Source organism: Oncorhynchus mykiss, chromosome 6, assembly GCF_057628025.1.
Source record: "Oncorhynchus mykiss isolate SJ-2025 chromosome 6, ASM5762802v1, whole genome shotgun sequence".
Lineage (NCBI taxonomy): Eukaryota > Metazoa > Chordata > Actinopteri > Salmoniformes > Salmonidae > Oncorhynchus > Oncorhynchus mykiss.
Window position 1 is genome coordinate 24,069,085 of NC_143027.1, and position 25,856 is coordinate 24,094,940.

General features: G+C 43.7%; 2 protein-coding genes across 5 annotated transcripts; both read right to left on the reverse strand.

Annotated features, from left to right (window-relative positions):
* Window positions 1–2,619: 2,619 nt before the first annotated feature.
* Window positions 2,620–16,006, reverse strand: LOC110525568 (TBC1 domain family member 10A). Of its 3 annotated transcripts, none has more exons than XM_021605785.3 (9): window positions 15,162–16,006; window positions 12,926–13,025; window positions 11,594–11,701; window positions 11,401–11,507; window positions 11,147–11,261; window positions 10,840–10,905; window positions 10,521–10,710; window positions 10,154–10,308; window positions 2,620–9,383 (listed from the first exon to the last, which is right to left on the reverse strand). In XM_021605785.3, the coding sequence occupies exons 1-9, from the start codon at window positions 15,341–15,343 to the stop codon at window positions 8,754–8,756; spliced, it is 1,653 nt and encodes a 550-aa protein (XP_021461460.3). In that variant the 5' UTR covers window positions 15,344–16,006; the 3' UTR covers window positions 2,620–8,753. The 3 variants fall into 3 exon arrangements, with proteins under 3 accessions (XP_021461460.3, XP_090093458.1, XP_090093459.1); XM_090237332.1 differs by lacking the exon at window positions 15,162–16,006 and adding an exon at window positions 14,255–14,391; XM_090237333.1 differs by having other exon boundaries at window positions 9,147–9,383; window positions 10,108–10,308.
* Window positions 16,007–16,035: 29 nt separating this feature from the next.
* LOC110525567 (splicing factor 3A subunit 1) lies at window positions 16,036–25,854 on the reverse strand. 2 transcript variants are annotated; one of them, XM_021605784.3, is made up of 15 exons: window positions 25,594–25,854; window positions 20,546–20,655; window positions 20,241–20,448; window positions 19,845–20,096; window positions 19,410–19,484; window positions 19,152–19,302; window positions 18,820–19,019; window positions 18,538–18,652; window positions 18,091–18,398; window positions 17,681–17,932; window positions 17,366–17,573; window positions 17,056–17,210; window positions 16,794–16,895; window positions 16,587–16,658; window positions 16,036–16,486 (listed from the first exon to the last, which is right to left on the reverse strand). In XM_021605784.3, the coding sequence occupies exons 1-15, from the start codon at window positions 25,639–25,641 to the stop codon at window positions 16,385–16,387; spliced, it is 2,358 nt and encodes a 785-aa protein (XP_021461459.1). In that variant the 5' UTR covers window positions 25,642–25,854; the 3' UTR covers window positions 16,036–16,384. The 2 variants fall into 2 exon arrangements, with proteins under 2 accessions (XP_021461459.1, XP_021461458.1); XM_021605783.3 differs by having other exon boundaries at window positions 19,845–20,102; window positions 25,594–25,851.
* Window positions 25,855–25,856: the final 2 nt, after the last annotated feature.

Sequence of the window (25,856 nt, forward strand, 5' to 3'; positions counted from 1 at the left end):
AAAAATCCAGTAAGCTACTGAGACAATCAAGCAAGACACTAACCTAACTGAGCCAAAGTTCATGAGTTTCAGGGTGAGAATGTGGGTGTCGCTCATGGTTCATTTGCTTGACAAGACTCCACAGCTCTAATTGAGCATGCCTCTGGCACTGCTGAGCTGGAGGATGAGGTGGGTTAGAGGGGTCGGGGTAGAGGGGCTGTGTAAGATTAAATGAAATGCCTCAACGCTCTGGATTGTGACAGCCTATGAAGGGCACACAGGTGTACAGCACTTACCCCCACATTACCCCCACACACCCATCATCTCTTTCTGCTCAGTGTCCTGTGGGCTTAGCACCAAGCGGGTGATTAGCACAGACATTTAGTACGCTTCACTTATTTTTGCACCATTCACCCGCACTTTACTGAATCTCACAAGGCACACATAGCCTCTATTGTTCATCAGATAAGAGTCTACTGATTGGCAGGCTGAGTTTAGTTCTCAGACTATTTAATCGCTTTAGTTTACTTGTCTATAGCCACGGGCCGTATGTCAACTGGGGGTAACTGGAGTAAAGACCATGATGACGTTCTAAGTATTTCAGATCACTTTAAACATACCCTTGGGCATTCTTGCTTGTTATCATAAGTTACATTTACCACCTTAGAATTAAGTATATACTTAGACCCCATATAAGAGGATTATAATAACATGGAAATATAGAATAGGTGCCAAAATTACAGTCCCACATGTTTTCAAGAGCCTCTACTCAGGAGGCTATATGGTGCCGTACTGGGGCCCACAGGCAAAACCCAAGACTGAAAACATTAACAGACATAATAATAACATTGTTTAACGGCAGCCTCTGTTTGGAATGGTTGGGAATGCATGAGTGTGGGGAATATTTACAAGGGCACCTGAGACACGCAATGTCTGAATAGAGTAAGGGTCTGGAAGTAAGTGCAGTGTAAGCACAACTTTCCACTGTACATACAGTATGTAAACATAGACATATGGTGTATAACCAATGTAATACCAAATGTTGTACAGAGGCTGATACAGGTAACTACGTCCTGATATGGAAGGAATGACATCAACGTGTAGAGCTTCCCTTTTGACAGTTGAAGATGAGAACTCCAAATGGAAAAACACTGGGATGACTCAATGATCAGACCTGACTGAACCCCTTGCTGAGTGAGGCTCCTCACACAACCACTCATGTTTTCCCTGGGTGAGATGAATTACATTTTTACTTCACCCTGCATTGAAAAGCTCACCTGCTGGGCCTATTACAAGGTCTCCATACACATGTTTGACCTCTGCCATTTCATTTAACCTGAGTCAACCTGTTATGCTCCATCAAACATGGGAATCGGATACCTCAGAAACACAGGTGCCTTTTGCTTTGCACTATGCCAAGCCCCTGTTCCTGAACACATAGAGCCATGGGAGATGGGAGAAAGTCACCCGCATCGCATGAATCAGCCACTGTGACAGGGGTCTGTTAGGTCGAAAGATCACACAGAGGATCACAAGTCTCTCTTTTACTGCTCCTTCTCCCCATTTCTATTAGCGGAGGAAAAGAAAGGACGGATGCATTTCTAAAAGCGTATATTTCCGTTGATGAGGAGATAAATCTGATCATTGCTGGAGAGCACAGAAAGGGTCTTCTTGATGTCCCCTTTGAGATGTAAATGACACTGAAAGAGGGGCAGGTGTCCACTGCTGAGAGGGAGTGTGTGAGGTGGTGAAGAGGTGGGTGCACGGATTCCTAAACTATTAACAAACATACCTCTAGCAGGTTAGACCACAAATCAAGAGCAAGAGGCAATACAAACGAGACCATTAACAAATCTTGGTACTCTTCAGCAAGGTTTCGCAAGGCCGCATGCAACCAACCAAACAGACATTATCAAACTGTTGTGAAATCATGCACAATAGTGTACTCAGTATTTTTCAAAATTTTGGGCAATCAGTGCCAAATAAAACAATGGCATACAAGCAATTCAAATTCTTTGGTAACTTCTAAATCTTGACTTGCATTTATTTGTTCATTTTTCACAGAAAAAGACCAATACAAATGGTTAAAATGATTATTGCTAACTGACCTCGGGGACTTAAAAATTGCCTGCTGCTCGGAGACACCGGTAGTTTACCTAATTGTCTGATCTTCGATTGGGTTTTTTTGGGGCGCAAATGTAGCAACTTGCGTTGAACTCGTTTTTCAGAGGGGAAAAGTGTTGCTCTTCACTCCAATTATCTCACAAAACAGAAAATTGTGAAAAACAAAACCGCCTGTAAGTAGTCACCTTGGATTACCTCACCTTGAGTAGGTTACACCGTCGCCGAAAAGAGGAACGCTAAAAAAAAATGGACAGAGGTCAAATATTTCCTTAATTGTGTTTAAAAAATATTTTTAAAACTATTGTCACACGTGTTGTTTTACATGGCGTTTTTTTCTTCAAAACATTTAGAATCACAAGTGGGGAAGACAAGTAGGGGTCTTTTACAGCTCTACTGCTCCCTCTGCTGCTATAAAGTAAACTCACACCACAAAGCTACTTTATTAGTAGGCTTTTGCCTATTCATTACTATACAAAATAATAACACATTTCCAATACACAAACGCAATGTCAGCTGTTGTTGATCAAAGTGATTTTATTTGTAAAAACAAAAATGACAATATGAAACAACTTCTGAGATAAATACATATTTGTTGATAGTTGACAACTTTAAACATCTGCTATCTGAGTAGCTAACCGATCGCTGCAGCTGTACATAGTCCATCAGTAAATAGCCCACCCAATTTACCTACCTCATCCCCATACTGTTTTTATTTATTTACTTTTCTGCTCTTTTGCACACCAGTATCTCTACCTGCACATGACCATCTGATCATTCATTACTCCAGTGTTAATCTGCAAAATTATAATTAGTTGCCTACCTCCTCATGCCTTTTGCACACAATGTATATAGACTCTTTTTTTCTACTGTGTTATTGACTTGTTTATTGTTTACTCCATGTGTAACTCTGTGTTGTTGTCTGTTCACACTGCTATGCTTTATCTTGGCCAGGTCACAGTTGTAAATGAGAACTTGTTCTCAACTAGCCTACCTGGTTAAATAAAGGTGAAATACAAAATAAATAAAAACATAGAAATACCAAAGGCCTCTCTGAATAAACTAAATTAAAACCATTGTGCTGAGAAGACATGAATATTTCTAGGGAAGAAAGCATTGCATATGTTTGCTTTTTAAACTGTAAAGTTAGTGTCAAGATTGTCTAGCTAAAATATAGATTCAGTTTCTACCATGATTTATGGCTAATGGTGGATTATGATCATCAAATATGGATGTGTACACACACACACAAAAAAAAAAATTATTTACAAAATGACGTTTTACAAATTAGTCTTATATACACATTTTAAGCATTAAATTAAACTAGAATTGCTGCAAAATGGGAAATATGTGATACAGGCCACTATACACTTGGGTGGAGAAAGGCTATGTGGCTCCCGAGTGGCGCAGTGTTCCAAGCACTGCATCAGTGCTAGAGGCCTCACTACAGACCCAGGTTCGATTTCAGGCTGTATCACAACCGGCCATGATTGGGAGTCCCATATGGCAGCGCACAATTGGCCCAGCGTCGTCCGGGTTAAGCCGTCATTGTAAATAAGAATTTGTTCTTAATGGTCTTGCCAGGTTAAATAAAAAAATCTAATATGTTTTTGTTTACTTGACCTCCATTCACCTTTTATTGCTTTTTAGTGAGGTCTTAAGAGGTGACCTGTACAACAAACATGCAGCATTCAGTGGAATGATATATTGTAGCAATAATAAGTGTTGTGCATCGATTACGTCTTAATCTCTACTGAATAATTTCCTAAAGTGCCTACAACATAATAGTTAAAAACCTTTGACACATCTGACTACAAACCTTGAGTTGCCTCTAAACTTGAAAAAAAGGCTTTGGTCAGACTGTCCATTATTTTCCCAAAGCAAAGGCCGGATCTTTATCCCAACAGGCCTCATGATTTTCCCAAATGAATATAACATTTTTAAATGGAAAGGCTTCAACGTTAACCCAAAAGATGAAAACTCAAAGATATCCCAAAAGTAATCCCTTCGCCTAAGCATCCATAAGCATCCATAGTAACAGGCAATGGATCAATCCGATGATCCTTATCACATTGTTATTTGGTTTTGATCACCATATATCTGGACCTGTCACTCAGTGTAGCAATAAGCTGATCCATGTCTTTACAGAGCCACACTACATGACCAAAAGTATGTGGACACCTGATTGTCGAACATTTCATTACAAAATCACAGGCATGAATATGGAGTTGGTCCCCCCTTTGCTGCTATAACATCCTCCACTCTTCTGGGAAGGCTTTCCACTAGATATTGGAACATTGCTGCGCGGACTTGGTTCCATTCTGCCACAAGAGCATAAGTGGCTCGCAGTCGGCGTTCCAATTAGTCTCAAAGGTGTTCGATGGGGTTGAGGTCAGAGCTCTGTACAGGTCAGTCAAGTTCTTCCACACCAATCTCGACAAACCATTTTTGTATGGACTTCACTTTGTGCATGGGGCACTGCCATTCTGAAACAGGAAGCCTTCCCCAAACTGTTGCCACAAAGTTGGAAGCAAAGAATTTGCCTAGAATGTTCCGTTAAGATTTCCCTTCACTGGAACTAAGGGGCCTAGTCCCAATCATGAAAAACAGCACCAGACCATTATTCCTCCTCCACCAAACTTTACAGTTGGCACTATGCATTGGGGTAGGTAGCGTTCTCCTGGCATCCGCCAAACCCAGATTCGTCTGTTGGACTGCCCGATGGTGAAGCGTGATTCATCCCTCCAGAGAATGGCGGCGAGCTTTACACCACTCCAGGAGAAGCTTGGCATTGAGAATGGTGATCTTAGACTTGTGTGCGGCTGCTCGGTCATGGAAACCCATTTCATGAAGCTCCTGACGAATCATTCTTGTGCTGACGTTGCTTCCAGAGGTAGTTTGGAACTCAGTAGTGAGTGTTGCAGCCGAGGACAGACGATTTTTACGCGCTACATGCTTTAGCGGTCCCGTCCTGTGAGCTTGTTTGGCCTACCACTTCATGGCTGAGCAGTTGTGGCTCCTAGACATTTCCACTTCACAATAACAGCACATACAGTTGACCAGGGCAGCTCTAGCAGGGCAGAAATTTGACAAACTGACTTGTTGGAAAGTTGGCATCCCATGACGGCGCCATATTGAAAGTCACTGAGCTCTTCATTAAGGCCATTCTGCTGCCAATGTATGTCTTTGGAGATTGCATGGCGGTGTGCTCAATTTTATATACCTGTCAGCAACGGATGTGGTTGGAATGTCCGAATCCGCTAATTTGAAGGCGTGTCCACATACACTATATACACAAAAGTATCTAGCCTGCAAGGTCCACATCACCCAGCACCTGTGCAGAGGAGCAGAGGTTAGCACTATACAGCTGGGCCGTTCCACAAAGAGTGCCTTTTGCGTCCCATTGATACTTTAAGTAGAAATTGTGCACCAATATTGAATATTAACCGTGTGTTATATTAAATGAAGTGCCCTTTTAATAAAGACCACATATTTAATTAACTAAATTCAGCATTTTGACATGCTCCTCCGTGCTGACTTCTAGGAAGATTTTTTAACCCACTTAACCCTAACATTTTCACCATCATTCTAAAGTTATTTTGTTGCTTTGACAAAGTCATTTTGAAGATTCACAAGGGTATTTAAGATTAAATCACCAACCTTGTTACAGTCAACCCTGTTACTTTATTTGGCACTTAGTCTTTTTATTATTATTATTATTTAACCTCGAGAGGGTAAAAGAAAAGTGCTTTTTATGACAATGTTAAAATTAGGTGAAATCAAATTATGTTGACCAAGTTACACTTTCAAAAGGCACCGAATTGGTGGAACAATCCAGCTAACTGCTATGAAATATGAACATGCATGAATACTGTACATGTAGCATGCCAGACAAACAAGACATATAGGCTTTTAAGAAACCCAAGGGCAGGAATGTGTCAAATCATTGTGAGGAATGTCCAGTCCTCTCTCCTTCTTGCATACCTTACATGAGTTAAATGCTACATAGTAACTGGAATTGCCTAGCACAGTAAGGCTTTGTGTCTGGTCTCCAGACATCAGGTCCATTACCACCTGGCAGGGACAATAGATAGCCACAGGCCATGGAGGTCGAAGATTTATACACAAGTTGTGCAAGGCACATGTCATATGTCACTTTTTACTGTATAGTAAAACAAGCTTGCAATTTCCTTTGAAAGTAAGGAATTGACATGTAATGAGTGTAAATTCGAGACAAGAGTGCTCGGAGTTCCTTTTTAGGAAGGGGAAGTTAGCATCTGGGATAACAGAATATACAGGAAAACACACCAAGACTGCTCTCTGGTGGTGAAGGATGGAAGCTCTTTACTTATCGATAAGGCCAACTGGGAATTTGACTCAACCAACCTGACTTGAAACAATATTTACCCAGCTCTTTCTTAAGCATTATTCAAAATGAAATGGCAAGTGTTTACATTAAATAATTTTTTTTTTTTTTTAAGTATCAATAGTAGTATAGCTTAGTTCAAAAAAAGTTAATATTTCCAATTTCTATTACCTACAAACCACAGGTGGTTGGGAGATTTGAATGATATATTTTATATTTTAAACACTCCCATTTTGTGCGAATGAAGGCAGATTGATTTAATCAAGTCTCTTTTTAAACCCTAGAATCAGATAGTCTATTAGGTGATGATTGTTTTATGTATACAACTACACAACCAATAAATCAGTAGCATGTCTCCCTTCACAAAGAACACCATCTCCCTTGCACAAAGAACACCATCTCTGCACAAAGAACACCATCTCCCTTCACAAAGAACACCATCTCCCTTGCACAAAGAACATCATCTCCCTTGCACAAAGAACACCATCTCCCTTGCACAAAGAACACCATCTCCCTTGCACAAAGAACACCATCTACCTTGCACAAAGAACACCATCTCCCTTGCACAAAGAACACCATCTCCCTTGCACAAAGAACACCATCTCCCTTGCACAAAGAACACCATCTCCCTTGCACAAAGAACACCATCTCCCTTGCACAAAGAACATCATCTCCCTTGCACAAAGAACATCATCTCCCTTGCACAAAGAACATCATCTCCCTTGCACAAAGAACATCATCTCCCTTGCACAAAGAACACCATCTCCCTTGCACAAAGAACATCATCTCCCTTGCACAAAGAACATCATCTCCCTTGCACAAAGAACACCATCTCTGCACAAAGAACACCATCTCCCTTCACAAAGAACACCATCTCCCTTGCACAAAGAACACCATCTCCCTTGCACAAAGAACACCATCTCCCTTGCACAAAGAACACCATCTCCCTTGCACAAAGAACACCATCTACCTTGCACAAAGAACACCATCTCCCTTGCACAAAGAACACCATCTCCCTTGCACAAAGAACACCATCTCCCTTGCACAAAGAACACCATCTCCCTTGCACAAAGAACACCATCTCCCTTGCACAAAGAACATCATCTCCCTTGCACAAAGAACATCATCTCCCTTGCACAAAGAACACCATCTCCCTTGCACAAAGAACATCATCTCCCTTGCACAAAGAACACCATCTCCCTTGCACAAAGAACACCATCTCCCTTGCACAAAGAACACTATCTCCCTTGCACAAAGAACACCATCTCCCTTGCACAAAGAACATCATCTCCCTTGCACAAAGAACATCATCTCCCTTGCACAAAGAACATCATCTCCCTTGCACAAAGAACACCATCTCCCTTGCACAAAGAACATCATCTCCCTTGCACAAAGAACATCATCTCCCTTGCACAAAGAACACCATCTCCCTTGCACAAAGAACATCATCTCCCTTGCACAAAGAACACCATCTCCCTTGCACAAAGGACACCATCTCCCTTGCACAAAGAACACCATCTCCCTTGCACAAAGAACACCATCTCCCTTGCACAAAGGACACCATCTCCCTTCACAAAGAACACCATCTCCCTTCACAAAGAACACCATCTCCCTTGCACAAAGAACACCATCTCCCTTCACAAAGAACACCATCTCCCTTGCACAAAGAACACCATCTCCCTTGCACAAAGAACATCATCTCCCTTGCACAAAGAACATCATCTCCCTTGCACAAAGAACACCATCTCCCTTGCACAAAGAACACCATCTCCCTTGCACAAAGAACACCATCTCCCTTGCACAAAGAACACCATCTCCCTTGCACAAAGAACACCATCTCCCTTGCACAAAGAACACCATCTCCCTTGCACATCACTAACAGTCAGAGTGAAGAAGCATGAAGAGGTAACATAAGGATGAAAGTATTATAACACTTGGCAGTGATGCATTAGTGTATGCTGCTGACTGTGTGCTTGCTCTAGGCAATACGGTGTCTTAAAAGCAGGCAGAATAAAAATGAAAAATATATGAAAAATATACAATTGTCGCCCATAGTTGGGCTGCAGTGACATTGGCCATGGTACACCCAGTTGCTGGTATATGGCTGAGCTGTGCTAGTGCCTGATAAAGAGACAGAGGGCTTGGTTGGCATGCAGAGGGCCTGAGAGTGAGTGAGCGAGTGAATGAGAACTGTCCAGGATAAAACAGGGGTTGTTCCAGTTCTTCTCTCACTCACCATCAGGCCCAGTTTCACACATGCAGTTCCACCTTCTGCCTACAGCGAGAGCTACAGGTATGTGTCCTGATGATCTGCCTCTGTGCTACTCAGGCTCTGTCTGGACATCTGGAGGGGCGACTCTTTGAGAAGAGACTGGTCGTTAAAGACTGGTTGGTCGTTGAGGGCTGGTTGGTCATTAAGGGCTGGTTGTTGGGGTAGGTGAGAGTCTTTAGGTGTGTTTGGGAGGTGTGTGCCATTGACGAGGGGCTTCTGTACTGGTGAGTCTCTCAGAGTAGGCTGAGGATCTCTGAGTGGAAGCTGAGGCAGAGGATATCTGAGTGGAAGCTGAGGATCTCTGAGTGGAAGCTTAGGGTCACCAGGTAAATTATAAGGGTTGGGGATCTCCGTGACAGGAGGAGGGGTTTTCTTCATACTTCCTTTCTTAATGCTCTTCTTCTCCTCTTTGCCCTTCTTCTCTCCCTTCTGCAGCTGAGGGGCAGGCAGGGGCGACTCGACGATGATGGTGGGGTTCTGACGAAGGTCCTGGCGACTGGGAGGCTCCGAGGCCATGATAGCCCTGGCACCGTGCATTCTGGGAGGAGACTTCCAGTGCAGCTCACCGCGGTTCTTCCTCCAGCGCTTCAGCTGAACATGGTGCTCGCTCTCAACGTCCCGCTCTGAGATGGGCACATCCAGAACCTGAGGGAGGAGAAGAAAGAGAGAGAGGTTACTGCTGGTCACTGATAGATTATAGGCATGCAGTACACTGGGAAACTTATGTATGAAAATACTCAATTGGTTTAGGCTATCTTGTAGGAAATGTGATTCAAAAAGTATAGTGCTAATGGCCAAGAGGAGAAAAGGTTTGTTAGGTGGTGAGACATTCCAGTCCTTATCTTAACCTTGTTAGTAAATGTCAAACTGCCTGAGGCTAAAGGAGCTTCATAGTCACTCACAGTGAGGATGGTCAACACTATCAGAGAGGCTATTGTCAAAGTGAAGAGACACCCACACAAAGCCAGAGAGGGACTAGACACTGACCAGTCAGAACTGTGAATCACTTTAACTTCCACTCTGAACTCTACATTTCCACTGTATTACTACATTTTTGAACAGCTCTCTTTAGCCAGGCACAGATGATATTTCCACTCTGGGTAAAATAGGGGTGTCATTCTAATCGCTATCTAACCGGACTCAGCAGCTAGATGTATCCCAGTGTGCTTGAAGACGATACTTCTCCGGTGTTTATTATTGTGTAAGTCCTGTGTATCTCTATAGTCGTTGACTCCCTGCTAGTGAAGCCCTTACCTCCCGGGCGAGGAAGCCCTTACCTCCCGGGCGAGGAAGCCCTTACCTCCCGGGCAAGGAAGCCCTTACCTCCCGGGCGAGGAAGCCCTTACCTCCCGGGCGAGGAAGCCCTTACCTCCCGGACGAGGAAGCCCTTACCTCCCGGACGAGGAAGCCCTTACCTCCCGGACGAGGAAGCCCTCCTGCATGTAGCGTGGCTCTATGGCCCTCAGCAGCTCCATGGTCTCATACTGGCCCTGACACGCATTCAGCTTCTCACGGGTACCCAGCATGCACTTCAGCAGCACCAGGCCCACCCGGAAAATTATCTTTACACCTGGGGGAGAGGTAATAGGTCACACAGTCACTAACTGGACATGAGGGATGATTCCAGAGTTTAACATCCACAATTGCAAGCATCACCGGAACTTTACTGATTATCTCAATGGGTGATCAACAATAGTGCCGATCTCCAGTGTATAAATTGGAGGTTGTAACTGAATGAATCCAAGACAGATGTTTGTGTGGGAGTTTCTGCAACTAACGAACCGTCACAGAGGAACATGTCCCAGACACGGAGAACTGAGGCCCAGGGCAGGGTGCGGGAGAAGGCACACATGAACCACTCTGTCATGTAGAGAATGGGCTCTATTTTATGTTTCTCCAGGTGGCGGTAGGTTATGGGGGAGACACGCCGCATCAAAGCATACAGGATCTCTCCATCTAACTGGATGGCCTCCTGCAGGGACAGAGGAGAGAGAGAAGTACATAGTTTCATCCTGACAGGAGAACAAAACACATCTTGTGTGGTCTACCTTACTCTATGGGCCTTATCTTGTAGTGCATTAGTGAAGGGTACATGTCTTACCAGCCCTGCACTGTAGTATCCAGGGAGGTACTTCTCACAAATTTGGACCAGCCCCCAGAATGCATCCTGTGGAAAAACATACAGATGATGGTGTTAGGAAATTGTGACTGGAACCATACCTTTAGAGGGAAACAACTAAAGCACAAAGTTACGGCAGGCTAGCTATAGGTGTAGCGTACATAAACAATTCCATTGTAACAAGGGTCACAAAAGGAAGGAAGCTGGTCGAGAGCACTATTCACTTAGCTAAACCACAGGTCAGGGAGTCATTGTGAGAGAACCACAGCACAAGAGGCACAGGGTTCACCTCAGCAGGCATGTGCATGAGCAGCACAGCAGCAATGGGGGCCTGGGCTTGACAGTAGCCTTCCTCTGGCCTGTACAGCGTGTAGGCCTTCAGAACACGGAACAGGTCCTTCTGTCTGTGTGGGTAAACAAACACACACACAAACCCATGAACACAGCAATGAACACACACACGGACAAAGGTCAGACAAGACTAAATGTCAAACATTAGTCCCTGAGTGAGGATAAACGATCCTATTGTGTGAGACAACTAACCCGTGGCCCCCTCGTGATACAAACATCTCATGGAAGGGGAACTGTCTGTGCAGGTCTTTCTCAATCACATCCAGCTCTTTTGGGTCTCCAGCCTGACTGTCCAGCTCCTGAAACAACACTAGGGAGAATCAACCTCAGTCCCACACAGGAAAAACAAACAGAGAGCGTGAGCAAGAGAAAGAACATAACCAACCTCGAACTTCCCCCGGTTCTGTTCCCTCTTCACTTTTCCTCCTGACAGGTAGAGCCAAGCACGGCCTCGCAGTGAGGGAGGGATTCCTTTCTGGCACCGCAGTCTCACCTGTTAAAGAGACAGAAAAATGTATTTATTACCAACCAAAGATTGTTCCAAAGACTGTAAAAAATCCAGCTGCATTACAAGAGAGTTGTTATACTAGAGCATTATAGAGTCAGTATCGTTGACTGAACTGGAGGGACCCTGTAATCATGGAAACAAAACAAGCCGTTGGACCTATACAATACTCTATGCGTTCAGTTGAATAACTCATTCACACTTCTACTCAGTCCATTTCTTTTTACAGAGATCATAAGCTACTGCCACTCTTTCCAGAAGAGTATGAACAGCCATTGGAGGAAGTCATGGAACAGCAAAGTAGAGAAGGGGAAACAGAGACACTATGACTCCTGAGTGAACTCTGGGATCAACCAGCATAGCAGCCAGAGGAAACATTGCTTACTGATCATTTTTGTGTTTATTTAAGTGCGTGCACTTCAGTGCGTTTCATGTGGTAATACCCTTAACCAAGGCATACTTGAGTTTGCAGTGAGAACAAGCTAGTCGCTGTCAAACCTGCAATCTCCACCCTAACTTTGTTACAGGGATGGGTCATGTGATGTTACCCCCACCCAGAGTCTTGCTCGGTCACGTGTTCCAACATGGAGTTGGTGAGGGAAATAAAGGGATGGGTTGTGTTATGCCCTGCTGCTGACTCATGGAATTGCGATTAGGCTGAAGTTTAATAGTTAACGTTAGACACACGGGTAGAACTGGCTAGGCAACTTGAGATGGAAACCAACCGGCCTGAGAAGCCAAAGCCCTGAACAACCTCCATGAAGGAAACTATCCAAAGCTTTACACTTCTTCCAACCATTAAAGTTTACTGGGGAAGAAACAAGTCAGTGTCTGACATGCAGGTTAATCACTGGCTTGTCTGAATTATTAGGGAACACAAACAGTGTTGTTGTTCTAACAGTAACTGTGCTGTAGCAGCCATTACAATACAGCCCAAACCCCCAACATGCCTGGACAGAGGATGGCATGGAAGCAATACTTAGATTTACAAAACCAGGGCAGAGTGCTATCAAGATGCAAGAACTAACTAGGCCCTGGTTGGCTAATAACATAATAAGGAGTTGCCACATACTGTGCAAGAACTTATTTAGGATCGTTTAAGGAATAATTAAGACCACCAGATGGTAAGAGACAGTGTCACAACAGTCTAGACACGGCAACAAATTAAGTTGTCAGCCCTATGAATGTTCCAACTCTCAGCAACTCTCTGACCTTTTTGTGTCTCTTGACCATCCATTTGTCCCAGTTGCTCAGCATGTCTAGCCACTTGACCTCTCGCTGCCTCAGCACCTCTGGAGGGACATCCTGAGCCCTGAGGGAGAGACAGAAGAACAAGGAGGACATGTTAGAACTTCCTAAATCTAAACAAAATGATAGAATTCATTTGATAAAAATCTGTTATAGCTTTCTAGAGTTTCAAATTGTTTTATAAAAAAAAAAAAGTGTAGAACTAGAATGCAAATAAACAGGTTTTGAAGCATTAAAGATAAGAAATTCAGAGGGAGGAAAGGGTAAAACAGGTATCTGGGAGGCATTTGATTTTCCCTCTACGTACACAGGCAGGGTGGGCCTTGTGCAGAACCAGAAAAGAGATTAGGTAATGCTATAATGTGGTAAGTTTGGCTCCATGCCTCCATCCAAGAAATGGAACTGAGCATGAGAAAATATATAGGCCTAACGTTTTCTTATAGCTTGGCTTGATGGCGCTCAAGCAGCATGTAATCATCAGCACAACCTTGTAATCATGGGATATAAGAAGTCTTCAAAGAGAGGCCTTTAAATTTTGACAACCCTCTTTCCTCTTAAAGCTAGAAGCCTTAGTTGCTGCATCCACTTTTTCTCTTCTGAATGATTGATCTATACCCATTGATTGTTGAAGAATATAACATATAAATGCCTCATGTGCTCAGTTCAACTGTAGTACCTCATCAGAACACAAAATAGTTTACCAAAATGTTAGTAAACAAAGTCAAATGTAAACAAGAACTGTTTAGCTTCAAAGCCTGGTAAAAACAGAGCTATGGATACAAGGACTGGACATGATATCACATGTATTGTCTATGAATTTGAGAGCGGTTACATTTCTCCAGCCCCATCTCTTGCCTTTTCAGAAAAATGGGGGTGGGAAACTCTTTCCTATTGTTTCAATTAAGGATTCTAGCAGTAATTCTATTCACTCCAATCCCCAAAGCTAAGATACAAATATTTATCTTCCTTTGCCAGTTTGCCTACCACCTTACACAAATGAAAATAAATAGACTCTGCTGTACTTAAGTAGAATTTTGTTCATCACATAGAAATCTTAATTTAAAAAAATATTTGTCTCCCATTCCCTATAAAACCCTGAGCCAGAAGAGGCACTCCAACAATGGGGCACCAGAGATGTTGCACAAGGCCAGCCAACACTACAGAACACAGGAAGCTCCCAGACAGATAGTGCTTGCACATATTTCACTCATTCCTTCCATTTGCAGTGTGCTACACTGCAGGGCATGGACATAAGCACAAGAACAAAGACTTCTCACAATTAGAGAGACTTACCTCTTGTTGCCTCTGGCAAAACCATAAAAGAGGAAATTGGAATAAAATACATAATATTGTTGACATATTAAATTATTTGGAAGGAGAAGGGTGCATTGAGAAAATCAATGTGTAATCAATGCATATCCCAGTTGCAGTACTCTAACTATGCATCCTAAGATTTCAACTTAATGTAAGCCTACTATTAAAAGAAAAGAGACAAGTCAGTCATGAAAAACATGTGCTGAACCAAGTGTAAAAGGAAGAAAACAAAGCCTGGTGTCCCTCCAATCATGACAGGGAGCATTTGAGTCCCCATGCTGTCAGCTGCATAGTCCAAAAGTTAATATGACGTCAGTGTCCATAAGGCATTGTGATTCAAAGACACCACAAAAGAGGGAGATGAACAGGAAAGGAGACTAAGATGATAAAGCTGGTCAGTGTCGCCCTTCACACCTAAAGGTTTATTCTCAGTTCCCCCTTTCAGGGTGTTCGGTTCTTATCATCCTAGGCAAGACCAAACACTGTATGTAAACAATCAGGGGCCTTCCCAGAACTTCAGCACAGACTGGTGGCTTCAAGGGAGGGTCTCTGCTTACAGAGACTTTATGCTAGTCCGCAGTTTTAGTAAATTGGTTCACATATCTTAAAATAGTACAGGGTATTTAAACAACTTAGTTAGAGAAATAAGTCACATTCGGTAAGAACAGTGCGTTTATGCCAAGTACACCCCAAATGGCCCCATTCACATTAATTGGGAGGTTGATACTGGAGGCATGCCTTTTTTCATAGATGGGACTAGAGAAGAGACAACCCTTTAAAAACACACATTTGATGTAGTCACATTTCACACACCCAAGTAACTATAGGAGTGTGCAAGCTTACAAATTATATGGGACAATGTGAGCAGAACACCAACGTTACTTACGATTCTTCTGAATACTGTTGCGCCCCTCCAATAAATCCATATTTATCAGTGTGCCTGTCGTTGGTAAAGCCGTTCATCTCGGAGTCTGAGCCAAGGGAGCTCTCGTCGTCCATATGACTGCTACTAATGGTCCTAATACTTCTCGAGTCGGCCGACTGGCGACCATTCCCTATTTTAGCCATGATTCTCTCAATAATACATCTATTTATTTGGCACTGTCACAACCAACAGTATGTAACCAGGCGAACGTTTACAAACAAAACTAATGTCATGGAATACGTAGCTAGCTAACGATAGCTGTCAGGACTAGCTAGCGTCTGGTATGTAGCTAGCTATTTCATCTAGTTATTAACAACAAAATTCGTAACTGAGCGAGCGAAATGTTAGTAAACACCCCACGTTTTCCCGTGTGATGTTGACGTCCCAGCCTTTTCAGACAGTAACATCAGCTAGCTGCCGTGTGTGCGTTAATGATCGTAAACGAATCTGGCTAGCCTAGCTAGCTTGTAATGTGGCAATGAATTAGTTAGCTAGAAAGTTAGCCAGCTAGCTAACTAGGTAGCACAATTCACCACAAATGTGTATTTGTTGGTTATGTCATGTTGGTGAAGCAAGCTAAAAGACAGTTTGTGTCGTTCCTTCCTTCCTCTTGGTCCATGTATTCTGTTTCCTTGTCAAGGCAAGTTGAGAAGTTCGGATGTCCTGCCTGCGCTCTCATCTAGCGCAGTGGTTGCAACTTGCTTTCCCCATTGGTAGTCACATCAGCTGCCTCACTCTCTTGAACATCTGCTTACTCAATATTTTGAGCTGCATATCCCAGTTGCACACCATGACAGTATGCCCCATTCAAAATACTGAACACACTCAAATGACATAATGGTGACATTTTATTACTTTATTTGATGGACTGACATGGGCTGGAAAATCTGGACAGAAACCACCTGCATGCATACAATCCCCTTAAATAATACAATTAACATTTAGAAAAGAATCAAGGCTTAAAATACGAAACCAAAACTAATTATAGGTTATGTATAGACTACGCCTCAAGCATTCTTTATAATTGGTATGACCAACAAAGGACATAAATCATTTGAAAGAGCTGCTCTGGTAAAGTTGCTAATTTACCCCCATTTTTCTGACATTATAATAATTACTTGGGGGTAAATTACAAAATGTCGCAAACTGGCTGTGTATGGCAGAGAAACCTGTTGGGGGGATGTTCACTTCTTTCTCCCACCTCTCTCCTTCAGTGCCAGGTGTATGACTGAACCGTTGTTCATGTTGTAGTAGGCCAGCGAGTTGGAATCTTTGATGAAAATTCCCTGTAATAGAAGTGATAGATGTAAATGACTCCAATGATAACCAGTCACGTCAGTTTACATTTACACATACAATTATTTAAATGGAAACAACAATGCTTACCTCATACTGTAGCTTTTGTTTTCCAGCTGGCATGCCAGTGGCTTCATGGATTTTGACTTTAATAACAGATACCTGTGGTGAGATAGAATGGGAAGTTCAGAAATGTGAAATATTCCAGAAAATTTGACTTCATGGATGTGCACTCATGAGAATATATACTGTATTGGTAAAAGGGAGAGTGGAATGGTAGGTGAACTACTAACATACCTGATCTGTGAGTGGGACAGTGAAGTTGAGCGCTTGTCCACTTAGCTTCCATTCCGTCTTGTCCTGCATGTTGGGAACTTGTACTTTGACCGACACCGAACCCTATAAAATAATATACAGTAGAATAACCCGTACATGTCAATATACAGAACTACCAACAGCAAGCATAGGATGACCAACATGGCATATAAAAATACAGCCGTGGATCATTCACACTACCGCATTTTGCCATTAGTCCATGATATTTAATAGGCCAACAAACCTTGTATATGCGGAGGAAATCCTCCTCTGGTATAAGGTTGTCCTCTGTCTTCATCTTCTTGGTGGCAGGCTCATCATCATGGCGTGGGGGTGGGTGGGAAGGTGGCTGAGGGTCAGGGCGGGGGGGCTGCGGGACAGGAGGGGCAGGGACAAATGCTGGACAGGAAAGAAGATTAAAGTCAGTCAATCTATCAATAACATGCTTAAAAATAGTAAATAAAGTAATTTGTTGCACTGCATATTTCTGAAGTCATTCATTGGATTTCAAAGTATTTAACACTGTGAGAATAGTATAGTAATGGATCTCTTACAAGTTGGTACCACCATGGGGGGTGGTCTGGGGGCCATCATGTGAGGTGGTTGGGGCATGGGTACCACGTTGATGCGGGGAGCATGCATCATGGGAGGCATGGGTGTTAGAACCTGCCCTGGGGCCAGGCGCATCTGCACAGGGGCCATGGGGGGCCGTGGAATCACAGGCACAGCTGACAGGAGAGTGGTGCGTACAGGGGGCAGCATCTGCATGATTCACAAGGAAGAATATACAGTCAACCTTATATATTGACAAATTCATGTTACATAAAATAAATGATTTAACACTTCTATTGAACAAGAAAGCAACTTGCGGAAGGAGGGGCCCGAGCCATCGTGTTCATTGGAGGGCTGGGTTTGGGCAGAAGGGGGGCAGAGGAGATGAGGGGTGATTGATGATGATGGTAAAGCTCAGGCTTGCTCGGTCCAATCTTCTCTTTGCTTTCATCCTCCTGCACCAGTCCCTTGGCCTTGTGAATGGCCTCAATCTGCTCCTGTAGGGTGATGTTGGCCTGTGCTGCTTGCTGAGTACGTGCCATGCTGCCAGAGTGCCCATCCCAGGTCACCTAAGAAAGGAAGGTGCGTTAAGTAAAAACTCTGACCACATAATGACAACTAAATTAAGTTAGAGATTATAACCTAATGACTAGTAATCGATTCCTCTTAGACATTTATTTTACACAAAAAGAAAACAAATGGCTATTCCCTCTCCACTTGCACTCACCTTCTCCTCAGGCTTCTGGATCTCCTCTTCTCCAATCTTTTTACCGATGGCTGTCTCCTCCACGCCAAAGATATCAGTACGCCTCTCAGCCAACTGTTTCAGGCTGCTCTCAATGTCCATGCCAGGGGCGTAAACCTCGTCCTCGATTTGCCTCTCTCTGATGCCCCGGTCCCTCTGCTCCAGCCAGCGGGGATCCAGTAGCCCAATGCGCATGTGCTCCTGCATCTTACTGGCTTGGATCCTCTCACCCGTGATGGGAGAGATGAGGTACTCATCCAGAGTCTTGGCTGGAGGCTGTGGCTTGGAGGCTACAGGGCAAGAAAAATGTATCAAATGTAAGGGCAAATGAAGAACATGCATGTATTTTCCTGACCTTTATTGTCATACATGATATTAAAACATCTAGCATAAGGGGTGTTTAGGTCCTGATGATGGAATCTCTCTCACCTTTGGGGTCATAGTCCTTGCGGATAATGACCTGGTCTGGAGTAGGGGGCAGTGGGGGTGGCATGGGGTTGTCTGGGGGCAATGGTGCCTTGCCATCTTCCTCATCATCAGAACCCTGGGCAGAAGGCATCAAAGACTCATGTGACTCTACATTGATTACACTATTTCCTAATAATAGTAATATTACATTCATGTTCAATCAGTAACTCTGTTAAGGAGTAATAAGCTGTTAATGACATCCTACTGTTGTGTGTGTATACTGAAACAGGTCTGTCTACTAACCTCATCCATGTCTTGCAGCTGTGTGTCCTGATCAGGCTGTGTGGGACGCCCATCATCCCGCTCCTCCCGCTCATCGTCCTCCTCATCCTCACTTTCAACCTCCATCTCCACCTCCTCACTCTCTCCAAACTTGTCATAACGCTCCTGGGTCAGGATGCGAGCTCCCAGCTCCTCAGGTGTGGTGGGTGGGGGGAAGTGGCCTGTTGGAATACAAGTCATAACACCATCATTACAAAACTAGTGACACAGGCGGTGGAAAACAATCTCTCAGGAACCCGAAAATGAACTATCTATTCATATTAATTTGTCTGGCTGACAGTTCATTTCTCTACCTTGTTCATTAGGCTGAAAGTCCACGGTCTCCACCACTACAAAGTCATGCCAGTCAATTTGGGCGTAGGACACACGTTCTTTCTCCCGCTCCTCCTCCTCCTTCTTCCTTTCACGTTCCTGGAACTTCGCCCATTCAACACGGTACCTCACCTGTTGGTAAAGCCAGGCGATAAACTGTTAATGCATTGAATTATAGACTATGGCCATTTTAAGAGCTTATGGTCTGTAAACCCTACATCAAAGCTTCAGGGACATACCTGGTCCAGCACCTCCCTGGGGTTCTCAGACTCTCTTTTCAGCTTTATCAGAAGTCCCTTGGGAGGGATCAGAATCTAGGTGGGAAAAGACCCAAGACGGGTGGGCATCACAACACAACCAGCTGAAGACATGTTATCCTACAAACAAGCCAAATTATTATATGATGGGCGGCAGGTAGCCTAGTGGTTAGAGCGTTGGACATGTATCCGAAAGGGTGCAAGATCGAATCCCCGAGCTGACAAGGTAAAAATCTGTCGTTCTGCCCCTGAACAAGGCAGTTAACCCACTGTTTCCTAGGCCGTCATTGAAAATAGGAATTTGTTCTTAACTGACTTGCCAAGTTAAATAAAGGTAAAAAAAATAAAAATAAAATGTAATGATATATTTCAACAAGGTATATGCCACAATCAATAATAATTGGTATGACGCTGTACCTTAGTGTACTGCTCCACCAGCTTGGTGAAGTAGTTGAAGAGGCTGTGTTGAGGTCGCAGGAAGTCAAACTGGTAGTTTCGCTGTTCTTTCTGCATGAGCTGTGTGAGGAACTGGCGCCCGTTGCGAGCAACAAACTGGGCAGTCAGCTTGACAACATCCAGGTCGAATGCTGAGATTGAAGGAGGATCAGCAATGAACTCAAACTCAGGTGGAGGCTCCTTTGGCACCACTGTCTCATGAATCACTTGAGCCTGCACCTACCGGTAAAGGAAACCATAACTTAGAATAGCTCTTTTTAGGCATCAATCATGTCTTACACTTTACAGTGAACAAATGACAATCAGTGATTTATAAATCGATAGATAAAAAACCAGCGAATGCCTAGGAAGGCACACCTTTTGAGGAAGCTGCTGTGAGTTCTGCAGGGCCTGCTGCTGCATGACCTTTGGTACGGCCGCAGACGGCTCCTGGCCCTTGCCCTCCTTGAATTCATTGACTTTGTGGCGGTAGTAAGCATGGTATGGGTCGTTAGGGTTCAGGAAGTTAAACTTTGGGTTGTTGATCTCATTCTGACGGATCCTTGCCTCGAACTCTGGTCCATTCCTGAGAATTAATGGAAGGAAAAGGATGCATGACCATTGCAATACGAGGTCATACAATTTTATAAAAACACGACTGAGAATGAGACTGAAAAACCAACCTGGCTACAAAACTGGCAGTCTTGTCGACGATGTTTCGGACCTCAGGAGGTGGATAGATGATCCCAACTATGGGTTTTGTTGCTGGGGTTTCCTCTGTTGACTCATCTGCCTGTTGAAACAATATATAATGCAGAAATTACCTGTCTCGTGAGGCTTTACAAACATTGTCATGTTGAGGCTTCCTAGGCTACCTGGCTTATTAGAGAGATGTATTTATAATGAGATGACCATGTCTCCAATCTAAACATGAGTCATTGTCCCAAAGGCGGGCAACAAACTTAGGTCCAAAATAAGCCCATAGAAAACACATTAGGCTTATTTTAGACAGATTTTGGCGAGAGGTTCACCCCTTCCTTTCTGCTGCCTTGCACAGGTCGGCTGATCCAGCAGCAGGAAAGGTAAGTGATTTTATCACAGCATATGCAGTGGTGTAAAGTACTTAAGTAAAAATAATTTAAGTTTAGTTTTTTGGGGTATATGTACTTTACCATTTATATTTGACAACTTCTACTTTTACTCCACTACATTCCTAAAGAAAATTATGTACTTTTTACTCCATACATTTTCCCTGACACCAAAATGTACTCGTTACATTTTGAATGCTAAAGCAGGACAGAATTATGGCTCCTGTCATATAATGCGTTGTCATCCCTACTGCCTCTGATCTTGCGGACTCACGAAACACAAATACTGTGTTAGCAAATTATGTCTGATTGTTGGAGTGTTCCGACAGAGATGGCCGCCTCACTTCACGTTCCTAGGAAACTATGCAGTATTTAGTTTTTTTAAGTGTTATTTCTTACATTGGTACCCCATGTAATCTTAGGTTTCATTACATAGTCAGGAGGAACTACTGAATATAAGAGCATTCTTTAACTCACCATCATTACGACCAGGAATACGACTTTCCCGAAGCGGATCCTGTGTTTTGCCCACCACCTAGGACAACGGATCGGATCCCAGCCGGTGAACCAAAACAATGTCGCCGTAAAAGGGACAAACGAAGCGGTCTTCTGGTCAGGCTCCGGAGACGGGCACATCGCGCACCACTCCCTAGCATACTACTCGCCAATGCCCAGTCTCTTGACAACAAGGTTGATGAAATCCGAGCAAGGGTAGCATTCCAGAGAGACATCAGAGACTGTAACATTCTTTGCTTCAAGGAAACATGGCTCACTCAAGACACGCTATCGGAGTCGGTACAGCCAACTGGTTTCTTCACGCATCGCGCCGACACTCAAGACACGCTATCGGAGTCGGTACAGCCAACTGGTTTCTTCACGCATCGCGCCGACAGAAACAAGCATCTTTCTGGTAAGAAGAAGGGCGGGGGGGGGGGGGGGGGGGGGGTATGCCTTATGATTAAAGAGACATGGTGTGATCATAACAACATACAGGAACTCAAATCCTTCTGTTCACCTGACTTAGAATTCCTTACAATCAAATGTCGACCGCATTTTCTACCAAGAGAATTCTCTTCGATAATAATCACAGCCTCATATATTCCCCCCCAAGCAGACACATCGATGGCCCTGAACTAACTTTATTTGACTCTATGTAAACTGGAAATCACATATCCTGAGGCTGCATTCATTGTATTAGGGATTTTAACAAGGCTAATCTGAAAACAAGACTCCCTAAATTCTATCAGCATATCGATTGTGCTACCAGGGCTGGTAAAACCCTGGATCATTGTTATTCTAACTTCCGCGGCGCATATAAGGCCCTCCCCCGCACTCCTTTCGGAAAAGCGGCCCACGACTCCATTTCGTTGCTCCCAGCCTATAGACAGAGACTAAAACGGAAGCTCCCGCTCTCAGGTCTGTTCAACGCTGGTCCGAACAATCTGATTCCACGCTTCAAGATTGCTTCGATCACGTGGATTGGGATAAGTTCTGCATTGCGTCCAACAACAACATTGACGAATACGCTGATTCGGTGAGCGAGTTCATTAGCAAGTGCATTGGCGATGTCGTACCCACAGCAACTATTAAAACATTCCCAAACCAGAAACCGTGGATTGATGGCAGCATTCGCACAAAACTGAAAGCGCGAACAACTGGTTTTAACCAGGGCAAGGTGACCGGAAACATGACATAATACAAACAGTGCAGCTATTCCCTCCGCAAGGCAATCAAACAAGCTAAGCGTCAGTATAGAGACAAAGTAGAGTCGCAACTCAACGGCTCAGACACAAGAGGTATGTGGCAGGGTCTACAGTCAATCACGGATTACAAAAAGAAAACCAGCCCCGTCGCGGACCACGATGTCTTGCTCCCAGACAGACTAAACAACTTCTTTGCTCGCTTTGAGGACAATACAGTGCCACTGACACGGCCCGCTACCAAAACCTGCGGACTCTCCTTCACTGCAGCCGACGTGAATAAAACCCTCGCAAGGCAGCAGGCCCAGACAGCATCCCCAGCTGCGTCCTCAGAGCATGCGCAGACCAGCTGGCTGGTGTGTTTACGGACATATTCAATCAATCCTTATCCCAGTCTGCTGTTCCCACATGCTTCAAGAGGGCCACCATTGTTCCTGTTCCCAAGAAAGCTAAGGTAACTGAGCTAAACGACTACCGCCCCGTAGCACTCACTTCCGTCATCATGAAGTGCTTTGAGAGACTAGTCAAGGACCATATCACCTCCACCCTACCTGACACACTAGACCCACTCCAATTTGCTTACCGCCCCAATAGGTACACAGACGACGCATTCGCAACCACACTGCCCTAACCCATCTGGACAAGAGGAAGACCTATGTGAGAATGCTGTTCATCGACTACAGTTCAGCATTTAACACCATAGTACCCTCCAAACTCGTCATCAAGCTCGAGGCCCTGGGTCTCGACCACGCCCTGTGCAACTGGGTACTGGACTTCCTGACGGGCCGCCCCCAGGTGGTGAGGGTAGGTAACAACATCTCCACCCCGCTGATCCTCAACACTGGGGCCCCACAAGGGTGCGTTCTGAGCCCTCTTCTGTACTCCCTGTTCACCCACGACTGCGTGGCCATGCACGCCTCCAACTCAATCATCAAGTTTGCGGACGACACTACAGTGGTAGGCTTGATTACCAACAATGTCGAGACGGCCAACAGGGAGGAGGTGAGGGCCCTCAGAGTGTGATGTGTGTCACACTCAACGTCAACAAAACAAAGGAGATGATCGTGGACTTCAGGAAACAGCAGAGGGAGCAGCCCCCTATCCACATCGACGGGACAGTAGTGGAGAGGGTAGAAAGTTTTAAGTTCCTCGGCGTACACATCACGGACAAACTGAATTGGTCCACCCACACAGACAGCGTGGTGAAGGCGGCGCAGCAGTGCCTATTCAACCTCAGGAGGCTGAAGAAATTTGGCTTGTCACCAAAAGCACTCAATGGCAACTGCCCGGTATGGCAACTGTTCCACCCACAACCGTAAGGCTCTCCAGAGGGTAGTGAGGTCTGCACAACGCATCACCGAGGGCAAACTACCTGCCCTCCAGGACACCTACACCACCGATGTCACAGGAAGGCCATAAAAATCATCAAGGACAACAACCACCCGAGCCCCTGCCTGTTCACCCCGCTATCACCCAGAAGGCGATGTCAGTACAGGTGCATCAAAGCAGGGACCGAGAGACTGAAAAACAGCTTCCATCTCAAGGCCATCAGACTGTTAAACAGCCACCACTAACATTGAGTGGCTGCTGACAACATACTGACTCAACTCCAGCCACTTTAATAATGGAAAATTTATGTAAAAAATGTATCACTAGTCACTTTAAACAATGCCACTTAATATAATGTTTACATACCCTACATTACTCATCTCATATGTATATACTGTACTCGATACCATCTACTGCATCTTGCCTATGCCGTTCTGTACCATCACTCATATATCATTCATATATCTTTATGTACATATTCTTTATCCCTTTACACTTGTGTGTATAAAGTAGTTGTAGTGGAACCATGTGTATGTGACAAATACAATTTGATTGGCCTCTGTCTGTAATAAAAAAAAATAACATGCAAATGGTGCCGTCTGGTTTGCTTAATATAAGGAATTTCATGTATAGCATTTACTTTTACTGAAGTATGACAATTGAGAACTGTGTCTACCACTGTACTTGAGTACATTTAAAACCAGATACTTTTAGACTTTTACTCCAAGCAGTATTTTACTGGGTAACTTTCACTTGAGTCATTTTCTGTTAAGGTACCTTTACTTTTACTCAAGTATGACAATTGAGTACTTTTTCCACTACTGAGCATATGAACATCATATCAATCTGTTGTTTCACAAGCTCTACACAGAATGCAATAATATTTAATGTAAGTAGATTAACTAGACAATACAGTGTTTTTTACAGTGATTGTAATATTTCTATAAAAGCCTTCGTGTATTTTAATTACATTTATAATATCGCAGGAGGTGCATTAGAGGTGCATGCGCACTTGCTAAAAAAACAATACTTTAGATAAACAATAGATTATTTCCAGACAAGGCAACCGAAAAAATGCCTTGTCTGGAAATAATCTATTGTATATATATATATATATATATATTTGTTTTACTTTTTGGAAGTACCAGCCGGGACGTCAGTAGTTGCTCAGCAAAACTCTTTGTAAGTACCGAACGTATTTTTATATTATTAAGCTTGAAAAGCTGGTGAATGGCAAGTTGAATGACTGCTTGCTGGGATTGGAGAATGTCTCCTGTTAAACTCATCTACTGCTGTTCAGTTGCCATGTTCATACCAGTACCATTCTTAGTACAATTTGTGTAAACTCATCCGGTGTACATGCTTATTGATTCCATTCGGATTACTGTTAGTGCTATTTGGGTTGTTGATTAGCTAACGTAGCTAGATTAGTGCAGACGTTTCTTGATCTTTATTTATTTAGTATTATTTTTGTGTACTCGATTGACATTGTAATGCATTGTTAGGAGCAGTAACATAAGCATTACGCGGTTCCCGCTATAACATCTGCTAAATTGTGTATGCAACCAATACACTTTGATTTGATAAAGATATATTGAATGTACCAGATCTTACCCTGTTGTTGGGCTCCAGTTGAACCATTTGTACAGGCCCAGGCGGCATGGCTGCGCTAATTCCTTGCTTGGCTTATCTGTTAAAACGTAAAAAGTGAGGTTCGTTCTCTTCACAATTACACTACTAAGTAACAAGTCTTGTTGTGGTACTATAGCTTTGTCTAGAAACTGATTTAATTGCACAAAACTATTTCCAAATAGGACCGTTGTTCGTCAGTTGACCTGCCTGGAATGGAGGTATTTTACTTCCGGAAACACATCTAA

Coding starts and splice junctions, on each gene's coding strand:
- LOC110525567 (XM_021605783.3), bottom strand. CDS start 25,641: ATGCCGCCTGGGCCTGTACAAATGGTTCAACTGGAGCCCAACAACAGG. Junction 20,103..20,240: donor CACAGCAGCTTCCTCAAAAG/GTGTGCCTTCCT, acceptor CTTTACCGGTAG/GTGCAGGCTCAAGTGATTCA. Junction 16,896..17,055: donor ATTTCCTCCGCATATACAAG/GTTTGTTGGCCT, acceptor ATTATTTTATAG/GGTTCGGTGTCGGTCAAAGT.
- LOC110525568 (XM_021605785.3), bottom strand. CDS start 15,343: ATGGCTAAAATAGGGAATGGTCGCCAGTCGGCCGACTCGAGAAGTATT. Junction 13,026..15,161: donor CAACAGTATTCAGAAGAATC/GTAAGTAACGTT, acceptor TCTCTCCCTCAG/GGCTCAGGATGTCCCTCCAG. Junction 9,384..10,153: donor AGGGCTTCCTCGTCCGGGAG/GTAAGGGCTTCC, acceptor CTCCTCCCTCAG/GTTCTGGATGTGCCCATCTC.